The sequence below is a fragment of the Hydra vulgaris genome, chromosome 13 (genome assembly GCF_038396675.1).
Source record: "Hydra vulgaris chromosome 13, alternate assembly HydraT2T_AEP".
In the NCBI taxonomy this organism is placed as follows: Eukaryota; Metazoa; Cnidaria; class Hydrozoa; order Anthoathecata; family Hydridae; genus Hydra; species Hydra vulgaris.
Genome location: NC_088932.1, coordinates 16063854 through 16074161, shown reverse-complemented (window position 1 = coordinate 16074161; position 10308 = coordinate 16063854). Strand labels below are relative to the sequence as shown.

Here is a 10308-nt window from a genome sequence, read left to right as displayed (position 1 = left end):
CCGAAATTTCGGTTCAAACCGCAACCGAAATGAACCGAAACTTTTATAAAATTTTTTTAAAGTTTTTATATAGAGTGTGATCATGACGGTTTCCTAATTGAAATCGTTTGATAGTAAATCAATTTTTAATTATAACAATTGTAAAAATTTTAATTGAAATCACGTTACATAATAGTTTTAAGTTACTATTCTCAAATCATTCTTAAAATGAATTAACATTTAAGTAAAGCAAACCCAAACCAATAGTTTCATCAAAAGTTTCTCAGTGCTAAATTTTACAATGGAAAATAGTCGATAAAAAACTGGTTTATGGAATCATTTTGCCGTGACAGCTAGTGATTTCAAATACGGAACTTGCAATATCTGCAATTTGAAAATATCTCGTGGATCGCACAATCCAAAACTTCAATCACTTAGCGGACTTTCATCACATTTAAGAAGTCGTTTACTCTAAAAAATCTCCTAACTGAAAAAGCAATACTTACAACTACCGGCAGTCCTGAAAATATACCAACCTCAGATCAAGTTGAGCCTATTACAATTAAAAAAAAGAACAATACCCTTATTTGACACCAAAACAAAACAGCAGAGGGCTGAAATGTTGCAATTTGCAATGCCTGGTTGGGTAGACAATATCTCAAAAATTGATTCAAACTCCGAAGAAGGTCTGAAGTTTCATAAATTTATATTAGAAAACAACATTAAAAGCAAAGTTTGTTTTGGCAAAAGTAACAAAGAGATTTCTTAGACATCCACCAACATCTACCGAAGTAAAAAGGTTGTTTTTAACTGCTGGAGGCATTATTTCAAATTAAAGAAACAGACTTTTGCCAGAAAACATGAAAAAGATTAGATATATATAAAATAATTTTTTTAGCTTTAATTCAGTGATCATAAAAGGTTCAGGGATTTTAAGCATTCTTTTTCAAATTTCGGCCGAAATTTCGGTTTCGGTTTCGGCTGAAATTTTAGTTTCGGTTTCGGCTACGGCTTAACTGAACCGAAATTTCGGTACTTTCGGTTTCGGCTCAAATTTCGGTTTCGGTCGATCACTTGCTTAAAGTATATAAAGCAACATGGCTCTTCGAAGACCAATAATGAACGACTTTGACTCGCTTTCGCTAACAGAAATTGGAGCAAAATTTAAATAGAATTTAGAAGATACAATTCGTTGGTGCAGAACTCATGGTTTACTGGCTGAAAGTATGAGTTGTAGTGTATGTGGTGTTCCGTGCACACAGCAAGCATAAAATAACGCAATCGATCAAGTAATTCGGAGATGTCCGGTGAAACGTTGTAAAAGAACTTTTAGCATAAGAAAAGGCAGCTTCTTCGAAAAATCCCATTTAGACTTGTGGCAGGTATTAGGCTTGACTTACGTTTGGAGTAGAGGCGCAGGTAAAAGTCGAGGGTTTTCGATAAGCGATCTTAGGCAAGAACTTAATATTGCATCTGATCACACTATTGTTGATTGGAATTAATTTTGCAGAGGTATTTGCATCGAGTACTTTCTCAATAACCCTGACCCAATAGGTGGTCCTGGGTGCATTGCTGAAATAGATGAATCTGTTTTTTGTAAAAGAAAGAACCACGTTGGTCGCATAACTCAGCAACAGTGGATATTTGATGGTTATGAACCTACGTCTAAAAAAGGCTTTTTAATTCCAGTGCAAAATCGCGATGCGGCAGCATTGATTCCAATCATTCATAAGTGGATCCTACCTGGCACTACTATCTGAAGTGATATGTGGGCAGCATATAATGGCTTCCAAGGGCCTTTATAACAACACGGCACAGTTAATCACACCGACAGCTTTGTGGATCCGCAGACAGGAGTAACTACAAATCATGTGAAAGCTGTGTAGTGTCGAGCTAAAGCAAAATTCAAATCAATGATGGGTTCGACTAATCGCGAAATGATAACAGATTATTTATCAGAATTCATGTAGATGCAAAGATTCAACGAACATCTTTTTTATCATTTTTGGGACCAGGTTGTAACAGCACACCCAGTCTGACCAGAGTAATGCTTACTGTGTGCATAGGAAACATCACGTACATTATAATTTATACTCTAGGATCATCGTAATCCAAAAACGGCTATTTTCATAGCCACAAAAATTTATTTAAAACATTTTTTGCAGAGAACATTATTGAAGTATGTTTCATTAATAAAATTTGAAATGAACATACTTCAACGAACATCAATGAACATCAGTATGTCCATGAATAACATTTATTATTTTAAAAATCTCAATAAATTTGAATAAAATGTAATTTATTCTTTGGTCTTGCTAAATTATGAAAATAAAATAAATTAAAAAAAATTGACGAATTATATGTTAATTACTGTTAACTTGCATTATATGTTTACAATAGTTTCTTTTTAATGAGTTTAGTTTTGAAATTCTGTTGGTTAGCAAGAAAGAATTTTTTAAATTGTGCGTGCAAATTTCACAAGATGAACATGTTTTAGTTATCTTATGTTAACGTAAAAATTACGTTAACTACGAGTTAATTACAGCGACTAAAACAGCCATCAGCAGTTATTTTCAAAATGGCGAATATTAGCGTTTATATTGGGATTTTTTTAAACTTTGACGTCGAATTAGAGCACTTTCCGTTGATTTTCAGACCTATGTTTTTATACGATTCTTAATCAGCATAAAATTCTCTATCATAATCAATCATAAAAAAAGGAGGGGGGGGGGGGAGAAACTGCAGTAGCGCCCACATATAATTATATATATTATATATACATATAATTATATATATAATATATATAAATAAATATATATATATATATATATATATATATATATATATATATATATATATATATATATATATATATATATATATACATATATATATATATATATATATATATATATATATATATATATATATATATATATATATATATATATATATATATATATATATATACTATGTGTATATATATATGTATATATATATATATATGTATATATATACCGTAAGATTAAGTGGCTTTGGCCCATTTTGCACCTTAATGTCTATTGCATGAAAGCCACAAAAGTTATTTCCTCAAACACAAAGTACTATTAGAAGTACATGGAAAGGACAGTTAGAACTATCTGTCTCCCATTTAAAAATTATTTACCTGAAGTATCTTTTGGGTGGTTTAAATGGTGGGCCAAAGTCTGTTAGTTAGGGTGTGTTAGGGTGTTAGGTGTGTTAGGGTGACTTTGGCCCAACCCTGTAAAAAGGGACTAAAGGAAGCAAAACAACAATAAAAACAACAATATTTAGGCAAAGAAAATAAATTTAAAAAAACAAAGTGACAAAAAAAGATTTAGTAACAAAGTTCTTGTATACAGTAAATAAAATATAGGTACAAACTAAACAAGTATAGGTACCAAGTAAACAAAAGAGTTTAGGTATAAAGTAAACAAAAATGACTAAATAAATGTTTTAAAAAATTTAGTGAAAAAATTCTGGAACTGAATAAATTCCTCTTTTCGAAATTTTCTTTGGTTCCTCAATAAAATTGACTATTTCAGACTGGGGAAAAAAAAGTTGCACTGCTGGTAGTGACCATTTCCAGTTAAGTCCATTTTTTTTCATAATAGTAATTTCTGCTCCATTTTTTCTTAATTTTTTCAACTGCAAAAAAAAAAATTTCGAAAGTTACTTTAAAATTATTCAATAGTTATTACATTAAATAATATTAGTTATTAAAATAATTAGTTATAAAGTTTACTAATTGATTAGCTAAATATAAATAATTCAAAATAAATAAACAAATCTGTCCAGGATTTAAGTCTCCATTGCATTTAACAATTACATAACAATTCTTTACAAGATTTAACAATTTCTCCTTTTTACAAACATTTTTTGTTTTATCAATATTTTGAAAGTTCTTTTTGCCTAATGCTGAATGATCTAAAGATTCTGTATGACTTTCTACGACTAAACCTACATCCGCAAAAATTAGATTAGAAGTCTCAGTAGTTCCAGTATTTGTACTTGGGCCAGCAAAGTCAATGTTGTTGGTCTCGATTGTATTTATAATACTGATAGGTGTATCTACATTATTTGAATTTAATCTATTGTTTTCATTTATAACACAAAATGATATATCTGTTGAACATAAGCTTTTACCTGGGACAGCACATACTTTACGTCGCTTTGGTTTTTTAGAACCATCTGAGGGATCATCCAGTGACTTACATAAATGATCTAAAAATGATTGGCTTACTAAATCAGTAGTTGAGTCTAAACCTACATTACAAAATGGTAGTCGTGAAAGCACTTGAGACTTGTCTAATGGAAATATTACAGTTTTGCGAAAACCAGCTCTAAGGTTATCATTCCCATGCTCATTTAAGTTGGTAATTAAACAGTCTAAAAGTCTAGGAAATTCATCTTTAGGAAGAGAAGCAACTTTCCTTCCTTTTCCTTTCTCCTTCCATTCGCATAATATTTTGCGCCAGTTAATCTTCATAGGTCTAAAGTAGGCAACATCTAATGGCTGCGTGAGATGTGTAGAGTTTGCTGGTAATGCCACAAATCCTATGTTATTGCTTTGACATACATCCAGTACTGCAATGCTCAAATGTGAAGATACGTTATCACCTATAATGACACTTCTTCCTTGAGCCTTCTTAAGTCTTGGAAGAAGTAAAGAGAAAAACCAGTCCTCAAAACATGTTGAGTCAAACCAACCACTTTTTGATCTGTTATAACGTGCTTTTGGTGGCCCATGTTCCATCCATGTATTCCATAACGACTCAGCTTTGAAAACAACATAAGGTGGTAGCAATTCACCATTAGCATTGCCACAAAACATTACAGAGAACGAGGTCTTTGTAGAATTATTAAGCATTCAGGATACTTACATCCACGTTTTGTTAATATTTTTTTTTTTAACTGGATCATCACTGAGATTGGTTTCATCATAATTCCTTATATTATCAGGTGATATATTACTTATTTCATTTGATAGATTTATAAAGTAGTTATCAATCACAGTCGTTCCTATTTCTGCTCTCTTTCGCTTTATGTTGCTTGCAAATCTTACTGTGAGTTCTGGATTTCTTTTTAAAAAAGATCGAATCCAATCGCCACCTGGAAAATTATTTTTGAACTGAGGTATAACAACGCCTTTTTTCTCTAAATACCCTTTTACTATGCATCTTAAATCATATTTATCAACAGGAAAACCAAACTCAGATGATTTTATTGCATATGCCTTAAACATGTCTTCTTCTTTTGATGTAAATATTTGCTGACCACCATACTTTTTAGGATATATCTGTTTTATTTTATTTTTTAATGTTGATCTTGGTATATCGTATTTCAAAGCTGCTTGTCGTTGAGTAATTAAACCATTCTTTAAATCTTTTAATGCATTGTCTAACTGTTCTAAAGTAAAAGTAACATATTTTCTTTTTCCACGATTTGGCTTGTAATTTTGTGGCATGTTTAAACTAAGAACTAAACAAATTTCGCTATTTACTAATACAAACTGTTATACTGATTTTCTATTGCATTACTACTACAAAATTTTTCATTCCAACATAGTAACTACCATAATATCTATAAATGATCACTAAAAAAGGTTTACTCTAATACATGGGGTGACTTTAGCCCGGGCCAATGTCACCCTATGTAGTGGGCCAATGTCACCCTATGTAGTGGGCCAAAGACAACCTATTTTTTTTAATCTCAATTGCAAAAAAGTAATAAACTGTTAAGCTTTCAAAACAAGATACATTCAAACACTAATGGTTTAAAATTAATTCAGTGTATATTCCAATAAAAAACCTTCTCCAGGTACTGCTATCGATGTAAAAGTTTACACACCTAAAAAAATTCGGATTTTAGGTGCTTCTTCTAAGGTGCAACTTATAATATCACAAAGACTCGACGTAAGTAAACTAAGTTAGACTAAATAAATAATAAATTTCCCACAATTTGCTACTAAACATTAACCGGCATACCTTGAGGTATCGATTTTAAACCATTTGTAAACAAAAATTTTGCTTGGGCTAAAGTCATCCCGAAGGGCCAAAGCCACCCAATCTTACAGTATATATATATATATATATATATATATATATATATATATATATATATATTAGGGCGGGTCAAAATCATACTTTTTTTTAAATTTTGACAAGCAGCACTACCCAGCCAGCCAAAAAACACGGGGCCCGCATTGTTTAAAGTATGGGACCCGTACGGGAATCCCAGTCGGGACCCACAAGGTTTTGTCCAGGGGGCCCACACGGGAACCGCATGGGAACGTTTTTGGAAGGGTCCCGCACGGGAACCGCATGGGTACGTTTTTAGGAGGGTTGATCGCGGGATATGGTAATAAAACTGTTTTTAAGCTTAATTGTCTATACTGATCAGATTACGACTTGTCTGACCACACGCACGAGTATCACCGTACGGCAATCCTCAAATCTCCTAGAACGATAGTAAGTCTATATATTTTATTTAATAGTCGAATATTTTTTAAGTTTAACTATATTTCTGATAACAACAGATCAGCATTATCTGATAAAGATTTTTTTTTCCGGCTGTCTTGGCCTCGATCTCGGGCGTTGGAAAACCATTTGCGCAACTCGACCTCTATCTCCTTTTGGGTTGCATTAGCTGTCAATGCATTTCTTTTAACTGCACCTAAACACAAATGATAATAATAATAAATGTTAGTAAATATAACTAAAAGGTTTTAAATCCTTTTTAAAAAAATTTACTAACATTTAAACCAATAGGTTTAAAGTAAAAAATAGTAATTTATTGCAATGCCATAAATTAAATAGCCTATGACTAAATGTCTAATTGTAAACATGTAATTGTAATGTCAACATATCAGGATTTAAGCGTGTCAATGAATATGTATATATATATATATATATATATATATATATATATATTATATATATATATATATATATATATATATATATATATATATATATATATATATATATATATATACATAACATTAATTATAAGCAAATATATTATTTTTATGCTTACATATTAATTTAAATATATTCAAATATATTTAAAATAATATAGGATTTATTATGTGAAAAGCAAAACTTACCGCAGACTACTTCAAATATTTCCAGTTTTGAAAAACATACTTTTCCAGACTGTCCAGAGAGATTGCACAATCTTCCAAGATTATTAGACAGAACAAATTTCATCATTCTTTTGATGGCATCATCCAATGAGCTTCCACCAATATTAGACACAATACAAGTCTTAAAAAAGTAACAAATTTGATTTTTTTAGTAAAAAAAATAAATAATAAATGGAATTAAATTAGGAGATAATTGAATTATTAGTTTTATGACCGATTGCATTGCTAGTCTAACATTGTACAAATTTTTTTTGGTCAAGATATAATAAAGGGAAGGAGGTCTTAAAAAAAGAGGCAAGGCAGGTCTCGTAAGGATTGGGGGCAAACATAGATTAAAATAAACCAATAAATCAAAAAAAAAAAATCTTTATTTATCACCAATGTTCTCTTGATTGATCGATCTTTTAACTGCTCCTCCAAATCATCCATATCTTTGAGACTGGAAATTGGAAGGTGAATGCCTATATGCATTTCATTATCTTTTTCCACCTGAGGTGTATTTATTTGTCGCATAATGGATTGCAACATTACAGAATGAGTCTTTTGATTTTCTTTTATCTCTTCAAGGGTTGTTATCAACCTCTCCAAAAGAACAGCTAAATCATATATATTTTTTTTAATTATCAAATGTAAATAAAATGTTAATTAAAAATTATTATACAGTCATAGGTTTGATAAACTAATTTTAATGAACTTATAAAAAATTATTAATTAAAGAAATGTGCAACTTTTAAAAACAAGCTTACATGAGTTGATCGAACTTAATACATGAGCTGGTGTTTCTACAATAGTTTTTGATTGACTGGACAACACATCAGGTTGTAGTACACTAGGCTGGCCATCAGATGGATTGGATTGTGCATTATTTAGGTATTTTGATGCATTTTCCTTAATTTTAACCTGAGACTTATGTGAGCTTGATTGCATTGCCCTCAAGTGTTCAGGTGGTGTTGGTTTTGTAAAACCACAGGTGTTAGTATTTCTGAAATAACAATTAGAAAACAAACTAAGTGTAAATGTTATAGGCTATATTAAACTTTTAAACTATTACTCGCAGGTCTATCCACACTCAAAATTAAACCATTTTATATTTCCTTAATTCAAATATAAATTTTAACAGCCTATGGGTATTAAATTTCCCAATAAACTTTACCAATCGCCTATTAAATCCACCTCACTACTAGTTTTTCAAATTTAATGACACCCCTAACTATTCCACATACCCTATCTATTAAAGACAATATTCACATCTCTCTTCTATAAAAATCTGAAAATATAAATAAAAATAAGAAAATCATAATACTAGTTTATTTATAATTCTTTTCATAATATTATATACATTATAAAAATAGAACTTTATCTTACTCTTTTATTAGGCTTTCTTGAAAAAAGTCTTCAACTTTATCATCATCCACTTCACTTTCATAGATGAAAGAATGTTTTCTTTTTCTATAAAACAATTATTATTTTAAATTATAATTATAAAATAAATAAAAATAAATTAATTAATTAATTGGTTTCATTATTAAAACAACCAATATACAAAAATAAAAAATAAAAGTCTGAAAATAATCTGTAAATCTGAAAACCACCAAGTATATTTCTAAAAGTTAAAAATAAATTTGAAATAAGCATATGCTAAATTTTTTTTGTAACTCTGAACAAAAGTAAATCTTGCTTGAAATCACAAACCTAATTTTCCGTGTTTCCATATCTCTACAATCACCAGAATCATCTGTATCATAATCAACATTGGATGTCTCTTCAGCCAGCTTTGTTTTTTCTTTTGCACTTTTAAGAGTGTCTAGAAAAATTACTTATATTTTGTGTACATTGATTTGAATATTCAGAAAAATAATATAAACAACATTAGTTAAATATTATGCTCTAAACAATTTTAGTTTTAACTTCCTGCAAGTCTATGTATATTTTTGGCTGTTGAAAATTTGCACAGACAATATATTTTGGAAATAGGAGAAAGAAGAGATATTTTTTCTACCACTACCAAAGCATTTTGTATATGACTAATTGATAGTCCCTAAAGGACCTTTAAATTTTCTATTAAAAGACAAACACTAAGAATCTCAAAAAATTTAACAATACTTACTTGCAGTTCCCAGAATTCGTACTTTGTATAAAAGCCAGTGTTCTTCTGGATTGCTGCATGTTTTTTTGGCATTCAACACTTTGTTCGCTGATTTTGCTGGTGGATAGTAAAAATTTAAAACAGTTTTATTTTTGATTAAATTATTAACATCCCAGTTGAGTCTATCAACCATCCACTTGATTGGCAGAAAATCAATCTCTTGAGTCTCAATATATTCGAGAATAGCATACATTTTTAAAAATTTATTATTGTAAAAAGTACTGCAGAAATTAAATAAACAATAATAAGTCATGTAATCATAAAGCTTATGACTTACTCTTTCTTTAATTTTTTAAAATCAAATGAAAATAATCCAAAATAATTTTTGTCATAATAGATATTTTTGTATATTTATTTATTTATGGAATAACAAATCGTATATTAAACATTCACACTGTAAACTATATTAATATGAAAAAAACTTGAAAACAATTTCATTAAAAATTATGAAAAATGCATTTGAGGTAAAGCAACAAATCCTTGTTTAAAAGGGAGTAGAATATACTTGGTCATGAGACTAGCAATAGGAAAGGTTCGTCTTATGCCAGTAAGTTTGGTAACAAAGTATATTGCAAGCGAAATGGAACTAACTGGATCTGAAAAAAATAGTTCCATATCTTCAAACTCTTCAAACACAACTAAAGCTTCATTAGGCTCAGCAAAGGTGGAATTATGCAAAATATTTTTTACAATTCCTAACTTATTTTCAACCTTGAAACAATTATCTCCAATTGATGTGGAAACAAAATAATCAGGTCCATGGTAATGTTTGAATTGGATATAAGATTGGTATTCAACAGGCATAGGACCATCTAAATGAATTTTCTTCAAGATTGGTTCTTTTTTATTGGAAGTGTCTTGATTGATGTTGCAGTGCCCTTCAATAATTCGGCGTACCACTTGACCAGTTGGATTTTGAGGCTTGCGAACTAATTTTTTCAATCTTCCTAGGTAACTTTCAAATCTAAACGCTGACACGTTATCAAGAACACCATAGCGTTTAGCATCACTTGGT

The 10308-nt window shown here is 30.0% G+C and overlaps 1 protein-coding gene across 2 annotated transcripts; it reads right to left on the bottom strand.

Moving 5' to 3' along the window:
* Positions 1 to 6503: 6503 nt before the first annotated feature.
* On the bottom strand, positions 6504 to 9486 carry LOC136089294 (uncharacterized). Of its 2 annotated transcripts, XM_065815226.1 has the most exons (7): positions 9255 to 9486; positions 8840 to 8951; positions 8513 to 8596; positions 7894 to 8129; positions 7526 to 7743; positions 7109 to 7268; positions 6504 to 6675 (listed from the first exon to the last, which is right to left on the bottom strand). In XM_065815226.1, exons 1-7 carry the CDS (start codon positions 9484 to 9486, stop codon positions 6518 to 6520), a joined length of 1200 nt encoding a protein of 399 aa, XP_065671298.1. In that variant the 3' UTR covers positions 6504 to 6517. The 2 variants fall into 2 exon arrangements, with proteins under 2 accessions (XP_065671298.1, XP_065671299.1); XM_065815227.1 differs by lacking the exon at positions 7109 to 7268 and having other exon boundaries at positions 6516 to 6675.
* Between the last annotated feature and the right edge of the window lie 822 nt (positions 9487 to 10308).